General features: G+C 38.0%; 1 protein-coding gene across 3 annotated transcripts; it reads right to left on the bottom strand.

Moving 5' to 3' along the window:
- Positions 1 to 950: 950 nt before the first annotated feature.
- On the bottom strand, positions 951 to 15,360 carry LOC127455750 (signal recognition particle receptor subunit alpha-like). Of its 3 annotated transcripts, XM_051723856.1 has the most exons (15): positions 15,293 to 15,360; positions 15,001 to 15,150; positions 14,315 to 14,398; positions 14,045 to 14,208; positions 11,686 to 11,846; positions 11,279 to 11,438; positions 10,910 to 11,057; positions 10,654 to 10,772; positions 10,377 to 10,495; positions 9,250 to 9,336; positions 8,936 to 9,108; positions 8,482 to 8,695; positions 7,738 to 7,901; positions 2,604 to 2,702; positions 951 to 2,326 (listed from the first exon to the last, which is right to left on the bottom strand). In XM_051723856.1, the coding sequence occupies exons 2-15, from the start codon at positions 15,121 to 15,123 to the stop codon at positions 2,198 to 2,200; spliced, it is 1,944 nt and encodes a 647-aa protein (XP_051579816.1). In that variant the 5' UTR covers positions 15,124 to 15,150; positions 15,293 to 15,360; the 3' UTR covers positions 951 to 2,197. The 3 variants fall into 3 exon arrangements, with proteins under 3 accessions (XP_051579816.1, XP_051579815.1, XP_051579817.1); XM_051723855.1 differs by having other exon boundaries at positions 15,001 to 15,331; XM_051723857.1 differs by lacking the exons at positions 15,001 to 15,150; positions 15,293 to 15,360 and adding an exon at positions 14,862 to 14,999.
- Positions 15,361 to 16,518: the final 1,158 nt, after the last annotated feature.

The following is a 16,518-nucleotide window of genomic DNA, read 5'->3' as shown; positions in this document are numbered from 1 at the left end:
GGGACTAAGTTGTGAAATTTAAAATAATAGAAAGTCCGATTTTTCCAGGAGTGTTGATTATTCATGTTTTTGAGATTTTACAGACATTACATCAGAAATGAATTCTGATTCAAAGTAATGGCCAGCATCATCCAATCACTGCCAACCATGTTAAAATCAAATTTAGCATGAAAAATTCTGAATCTTATGTACTGATTCCCATTGTCCCATGTCTGCCAAACATGTTGAGTGGTCCAAATGTTAGTGAATGCACTTCATAGGAAAGTTATAGGATGCTCCTTTCCTCCCTAATTAGGGAATGACTTAACCACCAGTGTGCTGTTGGTCTTCACTGCTCTTAGAACAGTTCAAAATGCACCTTATTTTCATCCCATGTATAAAGCTCTGAAAGCACTATTTTCCAGTTTTTGGATGAACCCATTGATTCTCAATGTGAAAATGCACTGTGAATATAGGATATTTTAAGGAAAATAAGCATATTGTCCATGTATGTGTTCATTGTATAACAGCGTGCCGTTTCCCAATAAATTGATGAAATTTATAAATGAAACTAAAGACTCTAATCTTTTGACTCAAACAGGTTTTAATGTAAAAACTTAATGAGGTTTCTTACCGTATCTCCCAGACACAAACTCAGCTGAGACTGGCACCATGTTGTTTTGCCACATGACTCTGTGTCAAAAGTTCAACCCTTTACTGACAGCCTAGAGTCTCCTGAACTGAGATCAGTCCGTTTAAATGAAATGAAATTATGCCTAGCCAATAGCAAAGCCAATAAGTAATGTCCGCGCATGTGGATGCGGGGTCTCAGGAGGTTACGGCCCTGTATGGTTAAATCACAGAGATATGGGTCTCTGAATTTGTTTGAGACTTTTTTACCAATTCATTACAAGAACTGGCTCATAAGAGAAAAACTGTTATACACTATTAGTACAAAATGTGTCAAATCATTACAGGCTATTATAGCAACTTTATTTAAGAAATATTACACATTCTCAAAGTACAACAAATCTTCTCTCAAGTAGCTCTCCAGTTTTGCCAATTTGCTAGAGTAAATTAATATGATGTTAAATAATTAAGACCGAATTTCTTTTCTAAAATAATAGGAAGATGTAGGAAAGGAGAAAAAAAAAAAAAAAAAAATCACAACTGTACAGCCACTTATGAAATAAAAAAATGTGTAATTTTGCAGGGCTTCAGGAAGTTTGGTAAGCAGCATTTTAGAAATCAGACTGCCATACACGTGTTGAGTAAAAAGGGGTTTATGATGAAACAGAGCGACCAGTCCATTTTTCAAGGTGTTAATTATTACACACTGGGTAAGCGCATTCAACTAATATCTTGGCAAGCAGACCTTGCCCTTCACACTGAGCTGAAAATCTTTTAATACCCTTCGTATCCACTGACATGAAAGCCAGAGTCACAAAAAACGACATTGTGAAGTAGGAATGAGAAAAGGCAGCATCTGTAAAACTATTGTTTCGGAGTCTGACTACAGTACAATGTGGAATATTACAGAGCCCCCGTTACTGGAGCTGTGCATCATGGGACTGAGCTGAGGCACTATGGTAGTGAATTCATGAAAACAACAGTGTAGGTTGCGGGCCGATCTCTGAAACTCATTTAACATTATTAAATTAAAGTAGGCAAAATACATTTATAATATATTATATCTCTCTTATAACATTTGAATCCTACCTCTAGCCTCTTCGTTTGTCTGGACAGGGAGTAAGAGAACACTTAAAGGTATAGTTCACCCAAAAATTTAAATTGTGTCATCATTGTCTAAGATGACACCGCACAGTAGAATGTTTGCCTCAGTCACCATTCACTTTCATTGTAAGGAATAAAAAATGCAATGAAAGTGAATGGTGACTGAGCCTAAGATTCTGTCATCTTTTGTTTTCTTTGGAAGTAAAAGATATATATGGGTTTGGAACAACATTAGGGTGAGTAAATGATCGCAGATTTTTCATTTTTAGATGAGCTATACCTTTAATATGAGAGGTCATGAACTGAATTTCAGTTAAACCTGTAAAAAAAAAAAAAAAAAACCACACCAAGAAATTTGACATCAAAGTAAACTGAGTTGGTCACAAAGTCTGATGTCTAGTTTGCAGCAAAACCATGAAAGTTGCTTGACGCCCCAGAAGCAGGTCTTAAGAGGCTCTGTTGTGTTGATCAGCATGTGTACAGCTCAGGCCTTCATAAGAGCGCTGACCACAGCCCTAGCGTTAAGGCTGCGCAGATCGCTGTAAGTCTGCCCCGTGCCCACAAACACAATGGGCTGACCTGTGATGTAGGTCATGGAGATGGCAGCGCCAACCTAAAGGGATCATTATGAAACATGTCAATAACCAGTTTTTTTTAGCAAGCCCCAAACTAGACAAGACCTTTGATTTGACACATTATAGAACTTTACAAAACAAAGCAGCAGACAAGAGCTCTGCCGCTCTGGAAAACTGGGCTAAAGATAATCTCTAGAAACATTCCATTTTAAATAATATTTAAGCCTTCAAATATATATTTAAAATGCATGTATGCAACTAAACAAATGAAATAGTGCAGGTATGAAGGATTCAAATTGTTCTCATGAGTCATACCTTGTCATCAATGGTGTCAAATTTGGTAAGAACGATGCCATCAATGAGTCTGGGCTTCTCCGTCTTGGAATGATCAGCCAGAGCTTGATTAAATTTAACCTACAACATTGCAGAAAACAGTGTATTACTTTGCAATATTATTAATAATAATAATATTAGAATTATTCATAATTATATACACAGCTCTGGAAAAAATTGAGACCACTGCAAAATGGATTTACTATTTATAGGTATGTGTTTGAGTAAAATGAACATTTCTGTTTTATTCTATGAAGTACTGACAACATTTCTCCCAAATTCCAAATAGAAATATTGTCATTTAGAACATTTATTTGCAGAAAATGACAAATGGTCAAAATTACAAAAAAGATGCAGTGTTTTCAGACCTCGAATAATGCAAAGAAAACAAGTTCATATTCATTTATAAACAACATAATACTAATGTTTTAACTTATCAATATTTGGTGGAATAAAATCCTCAGAGTTGGGGAGCATTGTCAGAGCAGAAGTAAGTTTTCTTCCAGGATAACCTTGTACGTGGCTTGATTCATGCGTCCTTCACAGAGACGAATCTGCCCAATTCCAGCCTTACTGAAGCACCCCCAGGTCATCACCGATCCTCCACCTGGTCGTCTAATGGTTAGACGGAGACCTGGAGAGGTTTTCAAGCCACAGTGTCTCGCTCCCACTGTGAAATTTGGTGGAGGATCGGTGATGATCTGGGGGTGCTTCAGCAAGGCTGGAATCAGGCAGATTCATCTTTGTGAAGGATGCATGAATCAAGCCACGTACAAGGTTATCCTGGAAGAAAACTTACTTCCTTCTGCTCTGACAATGCTCCCCAACTCTGAGGATTGGTTTTTCCAGCAGGATAATGCTCCATGCCACACAGCCAGGTCAATCAAGGTGTGGATGGAGGACCACCGGATCAAGACTCTGTCATGGCCTACCCAATCTCCAGACCTGAACCCCATTGAAAACTTCTGGAATGTGATCAAGAGGAAGATGGATGGTCACATTTTTGCACCAGGAGTGGCATAAAGTCACCCAAAAGCAATGTGAAAGACTGGTAGAGAGCATGCCAAGATACATGAAAGCTGTGCTTGAAAATCAGGGTTATTCCACCAAATATTGATTTCTGAACTCTTCCTAAGTTAAAACATAAAACACAACAAAAATTGTGTTTAAAAATGAATACAAACTTTTCTTTGCATTTTTCGAGGTTATTTTGACCAGTTCTGCAAATAAATGCTCTAAATGACAATATTTTTATTTGGATTTTGGGAGAAATGTTGTCAGTACTTTATAGAATAAAGTATTTTACTCAAACACATACCTATAAATAGTAAATCCAGAGAAACTGATAATTTTGCAGTGGTCTCTTAATTTTTTCCAGAGCTGTATATATATATATATAGTATTACTTTTACAGCAATATTAATGTAAACAATATGTATTTAAATAGTAATACTATTGTATCATATAATATAAAGTATTAATATTTTTAAATGTATAATATTATAATTAATAATGTTAATACAAGAAAAATTATCTTTATTATAAAAAAAAAGAAAAAAAGGTTATGATAGTGTTTCTGATACAGACATGACTCCTCCTACAACTTCAGTATATTTAGTTAATGCAAGTAGAAATAACAGTTGTAGAATAGTAATTAGCATTAAGAAGAGAGACCTGAAAATGGGCCATTGAATTGAAATGTATATTCAGTTCAATGGCTATTAAAAAGTTTAGTCTCAATGTCATTTTGTTGGCATGACAAAGCCAAAATATTATTCTACAAACTTGATTTGTCTTTTTTTTTATTTTTATTTTATCCCTAAACTGAGACCAAAATTTGAACACAACTTCTAGAGATTTCAAGTTACATCCATGAAACTTGGTGCAGACCTTCAGACTGTTCTGACTTCATGTGCTATGTCTTTCCTAACTGACCAGATTTACAGTTTTCGCACAGCGAACAATAAAAAAAAAAATCCCATAGACTCACATTGACGGAATGTTCAAACGGGCCAACAGAATGCTCGTCAATTCAAACCCCAACTTTCAAAATATTACAATATAAACAAACCCACAAAAGGCCTTTGATCTGCTTAAGTTGCTCTTTCTCTATCCATCTTTTCGACTGTTTATCTGACTGTGATAGACAGACAGACTATCTACCTAGTGAACTGGCTGTTTGTCTAACTGTAATCTCTGTGCAACCATCAAACTTTTAAAACTTGTTTAAACTTTCAGTCAATGCTTTTTCAAGCCAAAATCAAAGTTTGTCTTGACCAACTTTACCTATCTAGTTATTTAATTGTCATTTCTGGTCCAGACCAGAGGGCACTGTCATGATGCACCAATTCCAGTTGTTTGTGCTTAGAGGAAAATACATTTTATTTAATCATTTTATTACAATGGCTGGGATGGACTTCCATTTGTATGTAACAATAAATGGAATTATACCACGGGTCTGCTGAATGCTTGATTCTGACGGATGGTTGACAGACGTTCTAAGGTGTGCAATTAAGTAATTAAGTAGTTCCAGGTCTTGACCACATAACGGTTCCATATCACTTCACCAAATTATTTCAAAGAGTCCTACAGGCTACCACAACAAAATAACCAAATAAAACAAAGACATTGGTTAAGTACATCGGATAAGAATGACAATGTCTATAATATCCTACATTTATTTAAATTTCGATTGAAAAGCGTCCTTGGGCTCCCTCTCTCTTTCGCCATCTTCTCACCCACACATTGAGAATCGAGTCGCGACCAACAAATAGAGCCGCACCCCCTGCGACTTGATCAAAACAACAGTTTCTATTATCTGAAATAACTTCTAATGTGTTATCTTTTTACGTTTCAGTGTATTTCGACCCTAATCAGCCTCACACAGCTATTAGTGGAAAGCACCGCGCTACCCCTCCCCTCTCTTTCGCTCTCAAACAAACTCTCTCGGGAGCAAAGTCAGCACACCCCCGCGACTCACTGGGATTGTAAACAGTTGTTTAGCAATAAAAAAACTGTACAAGAATGGCGACACTTACTGCTGCCGAGACTTAAACTTACACTTTGGCAATTTGAAGCGATGTTATTCCTGACGAGAGCCACTTTCAACACAGGTAATTCTTTCTTTTTCTCACACATACACACATGCACACACACACGCACTACCTTGTTACTCCAATGCGGAAAAGCAGAGGATTCTCTGTTGCTAGTTCTGAAGTGACGTTTTCAAACTAGCAACAAAGGCCTGAGGTGTATCAAAGTTAGATACACTTGATCAATACAACAGTTTTATATTAGCTGAAATATCTGTGGGAAACACCCTCGCGCTCCCCCTCTTTTAAGGCCTAAACATACTCTACACAAGTACGTGAACGCAGATGCACCTTGCTATGCAAGCTCGATTTCATGCATCGTTGCGTTGTGAAATGTGTCAGTGCTCAATTCATAACCCAACGCAAGTACGCACTGCATTCTCAGCATTGCCGCAAGGGGCGCTAGAGCAGATTTTCTTCTTTCAATCAACAACTGTCATGGTGGGCTCAGGCAGCAATTTGAGTTGAATCTTTTCGAAAATATATATACAATTTTTGTCCCCAGTCCATCCAAACGAACTTGTTTTTTCTCCGTGTCTCAACCTACTCCTCAACAATCGACTCATCTACCACATCCAGGCTGCATTTGAAAATGTAGGTAGCTGACTTGCTGCCTAATCAGTTAATGGCTTAACTGACAGCTGTTTTGAATGAATGGAACTCTTATGGAAACTGGTCTCCGAACAGTTTGAAAAGCACCTTATTTTCATCCTGCATCCATATACAGCCTCCGAAGGCAGCATTTCCTGGTTTCGGATGCATCACCGGTTTTGTGGTCATGCCTAAAAAATCTATTGCCCTCTTGTGGTCTGAGGTTTGTAACCACCAGAGCAACGCAACAGCGCATGTAATGTACAAAGGGACCAGGCGTTGGCCATGCGTTGCTCGAGTGTGCGTACTTGCGTGAAGTATGTTTCGGCTTTTAAGCTCTCACACACGTGGACATACATACATATACGTATTATGCACACACACTTACTCGCGAGCAAAATACAGAGCCGTCATGTCAGCGCACACCTGCTTCTCAGTGGGGTTGAAAACAGTTGTTACGGTTTACATCGGAGAAGCTATATACAAAAATGGCAACACTCGCTGTTGCTGAGAAGTGCTTAAACATCTTGGAGATTTTGATGCAATGTTACTTCTGACGAGAGCTGCAACAAAAATGGTAATCCCAGAGGCGATCTCTCTCAGATTGATTTTCTCTCTTTTGATCCCTCAAAAACAAACTCACGCACAAATGCACTACCTTATTACTCCAGTAAGTGCTCCAGTAAAGCAGCGCTAGCCTCAAATCCTCCATTGCTAGTTCTAAAGTGACGTTTTCGAATTAGCAATGAAGACTCGGACTGTATTAAAGCAAGATGCTGAATACGTGGCAGAAGAAAGTAGTTCCACTCACAAGAGCGTTTTAGGGATGAAAACCAGAAAATGTCTTGAGATAAAACACTGAACGATGTCTTTAGGTGTGGTAACCGTGGTATAAGTGGAATAATTGACTTCGGCGTAACTCCGCTGCGCATCGTGACCGCATTACCTCCTCGGTTGTGCATTATTTTTCAATAATTCAACGGTCCGTCGTCAATTATACCTTACTTAATAAACAGTTATAATTTTTAGTGAACAAATGTCTTCAGTAAGACAAAAAAAAAAATCTCTTGAGATTTCAGTGCAGCTCAATGGAGGATTCAGCTTTCTAGGCAGTCAAGCACCTGCTGGAGGAAGCCACCATTCACTTTCTTTGCTCCTTTTTTTCCCATGCCTGGAAAGTAAATGGTGACTGAGACTGAACATTCTGCCTAACATGACCTTTAGCGATCCAGAGAAGAAAGTCATACAGGTTTGAAACAACATGAGGGTGAGTAAATGATCACAGCATTTTCAAATTTGGATGAACTATTCCTTTATGCCACAACATTTCCCAAACAATAGTGGATCCTTCAAACTATTCCAGTCCACACTGTGAAGCAGTGCCATCTACTGGCCATATCTGGCATTAAATTTGCCAGTCTTGCAAAACCTACCAGCTGATCCACAGCTTCATTGCCCACCAATGCTTCTCCCACAAACAGAACCAGATCCGGGGTGTTGACCGCAATCAGCTTAGCCAGCGCAGTCATCAGGGGAGCGTTGTCCTGCATACGACCAGCCGTATCTACCAACACCACATCAAAGCCCTGGTTACGGGCTGCAGGAGTGAAGGAAATGAAGAGAGACATGTTAACGGTTAATTCACTCTATCTTTTAAAATGTCAATTTTGTGGAAACCAGGGACAGGTCATGACTGTCGACTGAACACGAGGTTGACTAGTTTATCGAGATTGTTTCTTATATATTTTTAACTAAGTAGTATGCTGTGCTTTAGCAGTTTGCACAGTAAAACCCTATTGGAGTTACATCTTTAAATTCATACACTTTACAGCACTACCATTACAGCCATACACATGCAGACGGACGTCTTTGGTCATTGCGTCTCATCTCTCGCTGTTTTTTTTTTTTTGGCGCTCCACCATGAATATTGCATTTTAAGACATAGTGTCAAGTTAAAAATAGTCTAACTTTTAAAAACAGGGCTCGAGACCCGTGCATTTTGTTCGATTTCGTCTAGCTGTTTTGAATGCTAGAATACAACTTATGTGAACTCCCTAAGAAACGTGTCTGATCGGGGTCAGGTGAACCCGAAAACCAGCCTAATTATAGAGGGGTTCTTTCAGACAGATTAGTGGACTAGTAGTTTTGCACATCCCTTGTGGAAGCCAAGTGTTTACCATAGGCGATAGCTTCCATGGCGATCCCAGCAGCATCTTTGCCATAGCCCTTCTCAAAGAGCTGTATGGCAGGGTGACCTCCTTGCTTCTCAGGGGGGTGCAGAGAGTTCAGACGACGCTGATGAGTCCTCAGCTGCTCCACGGCACCTGCTCGGAACGTGTCACAGGCTGCAATCAGCACTGTGAAGCCGTTCTCAATCAGCCAATAAGAGATCTGTAATAAAAAAAGTCATGTGACATGACCGCTCTGATCATTATAAATTTAACTACTTTCCCACAGACAGCACCAAATGTACCAAGTTGAAGTAAAAGTTCAATCAAAAATACAATTCCTATTCCTTTAAGTTCTCATAGAATAAGTTAAAGATTCATTCAATATTCTCCTCAGTTTTCTTTCAGAGTGAGAGATAAAAGGCACTGAAATACTTGGTCCAGAAGTGTATAGAAGTTGGACCTTGGCGAGGTTTGTGGACTTTCCAACACCGTTGACACCACAGAAGGTGATGACGAAAGGTTTGCGCTGAGAACGAGCTTCCAACACGTCCCTTAAGATGTCCACACGGCGCTTGGGCTGCAGGATCTGCACCAGAGATTCCTGCAGAGCTTGCTTAACCGTAGAGGCCACAGCTGGAGAGTACAACACGGAAAGTTTTGAGACAGAAACAAACAACAAGAGACAAACCCTCAAAGTACAGATGTGAGAAAATGCACGTTTGTGGGAAGGCTCTTATTTGAACTGGCTGTTCAGCAGGTGCGTGCTGTACTCACTGGTGAAAGTGCCCATGACTTTGCCTTCCAGTTTCTTGGCCACAGAGTCACAGAGCTGGGATGCTATTTCGGCTGCTACATTCTTGGCTAAAAAAACAGTATTACACCTGAAGATTAGTCCAGAGCTTTCTGCTTAAAATTTCAATTGCATCCAGTTATAATTTAGGCTGTCACAAACAATATAATTAATTTGATTAAAAATGTTAAAGATAATATTTACAAAGTTAAATTCAAGGATATTATTGTTAATGACCAAACTAGCAATGAAAAAAATGAAGCAGCAATGGCACATTTATAGAACATTTCACTTTCAGCAAATGCTGCAGTATGCTGTAATGTTGCGAATTTGACAAAAACAAATTTTAACACATTTTTAAGGCATTATTTTGAGCATGAGTAGTTTCTGATAATGTCATCATAAGCAGATAACATTTTGTGGTGCTATAACTAAAAAACTAAAACTATTCTTTTTTATTTTTGGGGGGATTTTCTCTCCTTTTCTCCCCAAATCTGGAAAGCCCAATTCCCAATGCGCTCTAAGTCCTCGTGGTGGCGCAGTGACTCGCCTCAATCCGGGTGGCGGAGGACGAATCTCAGAGGCCTCCGCTTCTGAGACCGTCAATCCACGCATCTTATCACGTGGCTTGTTGAGCACGTTAACGCGGAGACGTAGCGTGTGGAGGCCCACGCTATTCTCCACGGCATCCACACACAACTCACCACTCGCCCCACCAAGAGCGAGGACCACATTATAGCAATCACGAGGAGGTTACCCCATGTGACTCTACCCTCCCTAGCAACCGGGCCAATTAGTTGCTTAGGAGACCTGGCTGGAGTCACTCAGCACACCCTGGATTCAAACTCACGACTCCAGGGGTGACAGTCAGCGCCAATACTCGCTGAGCTACCCAAGCCCCCTAAAACTCAATTAAAAATTGAAAATAGCCATTTTCAAAAAAATAAAATAAAAATACAAATGAAATAAAAACCATTTATGCACCATTAAAATGAATAAACTAAACCCAAATAAAAAAACAAACACAAAATGGAAAAAAATAAAAACTAGTGAAAATTTCAAAACTATTAATATAATCCTAGTTCTATGGTGCAAAAAAGTGATGTCATACCGATGAGATGGTCCCTCATCTTGTCCAAAACTGGCTCCATGTCCTCCTGAGTTAGATTCTTAGAACCCACCAGGCCTTTCAGCATGCCAAACATTCCCCCAAAACCACCCTTTTTAGCTCTAAAAAAAAAAAACCCACAATGAAAACCCACAATGTAGTATCTCCGTATCCTTGATTAATAAAAAACACAAGCAGCAGCAGCAAGTTCAGCTGATAATGTTTAGTTTTTTTGAGACAATATTGGAAGGATGCAATAATACAGAGAGAAAACCTTTACCCTTTCTTGTTAGTGTTTGCCACCACAACTCTCTCCTCCTCTTCCTCTTCTACCTCTTCATCCGAGGACTCATAATCAACACCTCGCAGGTCACCTTTCATTGAATCCACCTGGATCAGCTGGAATAAAACAAAAGGTTTTGTTACTTTACGATAACATGACCTGACCTGATAGGACCATCAGGTTATCCTTAATGCCAGATGATCAAATATGAAGAATCTGGAAACATTTTGAGTCACACAGAGACTTTGCTTACTGGTTCAGGGGCGTCCTTGTCTTGGGTTTGTGTGTCACTGGAGTTGTTGCCATTGGTTCCACTGTAGTCCAGATGTCCAGTGCTTTTTCCACCCATATCCCACACACGGTTCGCCTTCCCCTTTGGCTTCTGGGGTTTAGGGGATTTACTGTGAACAACAGCAAAAAACACGCCAATTAAAGGGACAGTTCACCCGTCATCATTTGCTCACCCTCAGTGAAGTCATTGTCATCAAGAGATTTCTGTGACACCTTGTTGGCTTTAGGTTGAAATCAGGACATTCTTCTGTGACATCTTGAGGTGAGCTAAAAACTGTGGCTTCATCTGCAATGAAAGACATGTTTTAAAACCATTCCTAATGTCTCATACCTGGTCTTTTCTACTTTTCCTCCACCCAGCTGTTTGCTGAAAAACTTGGCACGGTTCCTCTCAATAATCTCCTCTGTGGTCAGGCCCTCGTTTCCATTCTCCACTGCCTTATTTGAGGCAGCCTGTGAGGCCACTTTTGCCTGATCCCCTCCTGATTCAGCTGACACAGTGATGAGAAAATGAATAAATAAATAAAGATATGGTCACATAGAATGACAGTGAATGGCGATGGAGGCTGTCATTCTGCCTAAAGTCTACTTTCCACGTAAGAAAGAAAGCCATTCATACTGGTTTGGATGGAACAACATGAGGGTGTGTAAATGATCTATTCTTTGAACTATCCCTTTTATCAAAGCTCTAAAAGCACCATAAATTCTCCTAATATGCAATGTTCTTTTCTTTCTCACCTTCCTTTTTGGCATTTTTATTTTTCTTGCCTCCTTGCTCCTTGCTTTTATCTCCCTCCTTTGTTTCAATCATGGACTTCACAGTTTTTTGGGACTTCTGGGACTCATTGAAAGTCCTCATAGAGACAGGGGCCTTGGCTTTGCTGCTCTCCTCCGCCTCTCTACAAAAGACGCACATGCACTTTTAATTTATTTTTTATACAGCTTAAAAGTACACTAAAAACAATCAAGTTGTCTTAATTAAATATTACTTGAAATGTCGAAAAGTTTTGGGCTCATAACTCAAATATCTATGTTCCTTGAACTTATTTTTCTTAATAATCCATTGACTTGGGGGCCTGGGTAGCTCAGCGAGTACTGACGCTGACTATCACCCCTGGTGTTGCGAGTTTGAATCCAGGGTGTGCTGAGTGACTCCAGCCAGGTCTCCTAAGCAACCAAATTGGCCCGGTTGCTAGGGAGGGTAGAGTCACATGGGGTAACCTCCTTGTGGTCGCGATTAGTGGTTCTCGCTCTCAGTGGGGCGTGTGGCATGTTGTGCGTGGATCGCGGAGAGTAGCATGAGCCTCCACGTGCTGTGAACCTCCGCGGTGTCATGCACAGCGAGCCACGTGATAAGATGCGTGGATTGACGGTCTCAGAAGCGGAGGCAACTGAGACTTGTCCTCCGCTACCCGGACTGAGGTGAGTAACCGCGCCACCACGAGGACCTACTAAGTAATGGAAATTGGGCATTCCAAATTGGGGAGAAAAAATAAATAAATAATCCATAGATTTAAGATTTTAAGTGTTAATATCTATTAACTATTGAGTTCAAGATTGAGGATACAGGGAATACCCACAATGCCTTGAACTTGAATTATTTATGTTTCCTTGGTCAATGTTAACATATGGGGGCATTTACATATGTTAGGAATTCATAGAGGTTATAGCTCTTTTATAGTATTATTTGTTATTTTGTTGTAAATAGTTGTTTCGTGTGATGTCACCATTAGGGTGATCTGTGTTACCTTTAGTCAATTTGGACCCTGTTAACATTATCTCAGTTCTCCTTGTGCATGCGCAACTAAAGTACAGGTGTCTATACATTTCTGTGGAGAAATAAGTTTATTTAATGACTGACCTATAATAAGGTATCATGATCTTTATTTAAGCTGTGTTATGGTATGACTGAAATTTGACTCCATTCACTTAAAATTATTAAGTAGAAACAACAACATTTAAATAGCAAATCTGAGTAAAGTCTACTTGCATCTAGTTAATGTCACTTAAATATTTAAATTCATTCTATATTATCACCAAGTTAAAATAACAACACAAGTTTTGGAGACGCCATTACTCAAATCGATTGAGTAGAGTCAACTTATTAGACTGAAAACACTAATGAGTTAATTTCTCTCATCTGATTGAGTAAACTCATTCCCTCAATACCACTGAGTAATGGGGTCTTCCGAAACTTGAGTATTTCTATTCAGTTTACTTGCTGTTTAAGTAGAGTGAACTTAACTATTTAAGTTGAGTTAACTATATGCAGGTAGATTTAACTCAGATTTGCTATTTAAATGTTTCTACTGTTTTTCATTATTTTAATTGAATTGATTCAATTTTAGATCAAAGAACAGCACAGCTCAAATAAAGATGATAACTGATTCTTGGTCAGTTATTAAATCAAATGCTCCACAGAAATGTGTGTGTATGTATGTATGTGTGTGTGTGTGTATATATATATATATATATATATATATATATACACACACACACACACACACACACACACACACACACACACACACACACACCTGTTATTCAGCTGCACATGCACAAGGGAACTGAGAGTGTTAACATGGTCCAACTTGACCAAAAGAGATCACCCTAATGGTGACATCACACAAAACAACTATATGCAACAAAACATCATAATACAACAAATTCTTAATAACAACAATTGAAATGCCCCCATGTTCTCGCTGACCAAGAAAACATAAATTTCATAATTATAGCAGCAAAAGATTATGGGTATTCCCTATAGCCTCTATTTTGAACTCAATAGTTTGAGTTAGTTAACACTAAAAAACTTAAGTCTATGCATTTTTAAAATACATAAGTTTAATGAACTTATATACTAGAGTAAATATATTTCAAGTAATGACAACTTTAGGGTTTACAGAGTAAAGTGTGTCTTTTCTGTGCCACTAGTGTAACTAAATGGAATCGCAAAAATAATTATAGTTTTTTCAACATGTTTTATGAACACTCCCCTGTCTTCCATTGGTCGGGATGCTCAAACAATCAGTGTCACAGATTTAACATTTTGGGGAAATCAACCTATGAATCGCTAACAACTTATGAAGAGGCTTACCGCAGAAGTCTGTGAAAGTCATCTCCAAACTCATAATTATGGAGGAGAAACTTCAAGGCGCTTTTCTGCTCCAGTTCATTCTTGTAGCGATCTCTGAACTGAAGCTGCACATCATCTATAAACTTGTCCACGTACGTCAGCGTCAGGATCTTTTGAAAACCCACCTAAAGCATCAGAAGCACATGATCAAGCATATGAAGTCTGCTTGGAATGGATACAGCTGAGACACGGTTCAATGAATAAAGAAACAAAAGGACAGAAAACACTCACCACAAACACAAGCTCAAACTCATTATCCAGCTTGTATTTAAGACTGAAGGCATTGTGAGTGAAAGAGTTATTCCCAGTCCTCTCCTGCAAGTATGAAAGTTTATTTTTTATATTAGGGTACTTTCAAATAAAATAATAACAAAAAAGAATCAACTGGACAAACTGCTTGCATAAGCTTTTTCATAGACTGTTTTACACTGTAGTGTATTGCACACAACATACAGCATATTAGCTACATAAATGTGCAACATTTTAAAAATGATTCCATATTAGATCAAATTACTTTAGGCATTGCACGCGATGATCTCATTGATCAGGAATATTTTGCAGTGTAAAGTGACAAACGTGTACTGTATGAATATATAAATATAAATATAAATATATATATATATATATATATATATATATATATATTTTCATATTCATATATATATATATATATATATATATATATATATAAACATAATGACAATCTGAAACTCAACCTTAAATGCCATATTTATGCCAGGATTCATGCTATCATACTCGCTCACACGTGCATAGTTACCATAGTATCCTAAACTAAAGCCCAGTAACTCCAGCCATGTGTTAGCTGGCACACAGGACAGGCGGTATCTGCTGATTTAACGGGAATAACTGTAATCCGGTGGTGTAAATCCACAGATGGCTGTCAACGGCCTCTTTACCTGGAGGATGACGGAGCGGATGAGAGCGTTGACGGGCCCGGTGAAGGATTCAGAGACACCGGCCCCCTGAAAACACCACAACACGATCCCCCCCTTACTGAAGATGGCGAAGAAGTCCAGCATCTTTGCCAAACACGAGTGAACCCAATACTACGAGGAACAAAACAAACACCGACAAAAAATGGTTATGGAAACGTGTAAGTAAAATAAATAAGTGCTCCAAAGTTCCCCTGCGCTTGAGGAGAGGTAATGGTGATAAAGATAATGTGCGTAGTGCGGCTGACTGCTGTACCTGCTGCCGTCAGAATCAACACTGAACTCCCGACAGACACGTCAGTGGCACAACGAGGAAGTGACGCAATAGGCTGTGTCATCTGATCGGGAATTGCGGTCTGCGGGAGAAATTCGGATTAAAATAGAGGAAAACAACACTTTTCTAAGAAATAATTTAATTATTTTTTATACAATATTTTATTTATAAATGCAGGTTTTTAAAAAACATAATCACAGCTAGCATTTAAAAGGAGCTGTCACAAGATATTTACTTAAAAGTAATATAACATTTCTCAAGAAAGTTATATTTTTTTTGTTAAACCAGTGTGATTTGATATGACCACTATAACTTCTTATTATACTTTTATTTGAGTGTTGTTATTGTTATTATTTTATTTGTGTGTATGTATTGGCGAGTATTTTCATAGATAATGGATTCATTTTTGCTGTATTGTTGTAATAAGCAAAGTTTGTATGCAATAAAAATAATTTATGTGACATTTTGATGTTTGTAAATTTCTCTTAATGCAGCTCAGCAAGGAATCTTTACATGAGACACTAAAGATATCCCGATAATATAATCATCATTTTGGGATTTCTTCCTCTTTTTAGGGGAAGTGAAATAATAATAATAATAATAATAATAATAATAATAATAATAATAATAATAAAAACCTCGAGGATGTAGTTTTAGGGTCCCTTCTTTTTAATACATACTTTTATCTATTATTATTATTATTATTATTATTATTATTATTATTATTATTATTTTTACGCACATAGCTAAATAAATAAATAAATACTCCACTTTGGTTATTGCCAAAATGGAAAGATAGAAAGATAAAATAAAATGAAAATCTAATCTAATTTAATGATATAACCACAAATATTATTTAAAAAAAAAAAAAAAAAAAAAAAAAAACACATAAACAGCACATCAAAACCAACAACATATTCCATTATACTCTTTAATATGTGCAGAGAATATGACAACAAAATAAATAAAGGGCTATTTTGTCTATATATTCTGACTGTCTTGATTCTAAGTCTTGATTATTTATAAATTCAAAGAATAAACCCCATATTTTATAAAATACATACATTTATGCTTTAGAGTTTTTCAACCAGTACGCAAGCTAACAGTTCTCTAATGACAAACTGAAGGACGGGATATATTTTTCCAGTAATGGAAATGATGGAAATGAATCGATTAGCATGTAATTAGCATGTAACAGACATAGATAG

The sequence above is a fragment of the Myxocyprinus asiaticus genome, chromosome 18 (genome assembly GCF_019703515.2).
Source record: "Myxocyprinus asiaticus isolate MX2 ecotype Aquarium Trade chromosome 18, UBuf_Myxa_2, whole genome shotgun sequence".
Taxonomy (NCBI): Eukaryota; Metazoa; Chordata; class Actinopteri; order Cypriniformes; family Catostomidae; genus Myxocyprinus; species Myxocyprinus asiaticus.
Note: the sequence above shows the minus strand (reverse complement) of the source record. Positions and strands in the feature narration are given on the sequence as shown.

Coding starts and splice junctions, on each gene's coding strand:
- LOC127455750 (XM_051723856.1), bottom strand. CDS start 15,123: ATGCTGGACTTCTTCGCCATCTTCAGTAAGGGGGGGATCGTGTTGTGG. Junction 11,847..14,044: donor GACTTTCACAGACTTCTGCG/GTAAGCCTCTTC, acceptor CGTCTTTTGTAG/AGAGGCGGAGGAGAGCAGCA. Junction 2,327..2,603: donor TTGACACCATTGATGACAAG/GTATGACTCATG, acceptor TGATCCCTTTAG/GTTGGCGCTGCCATCTCCAT.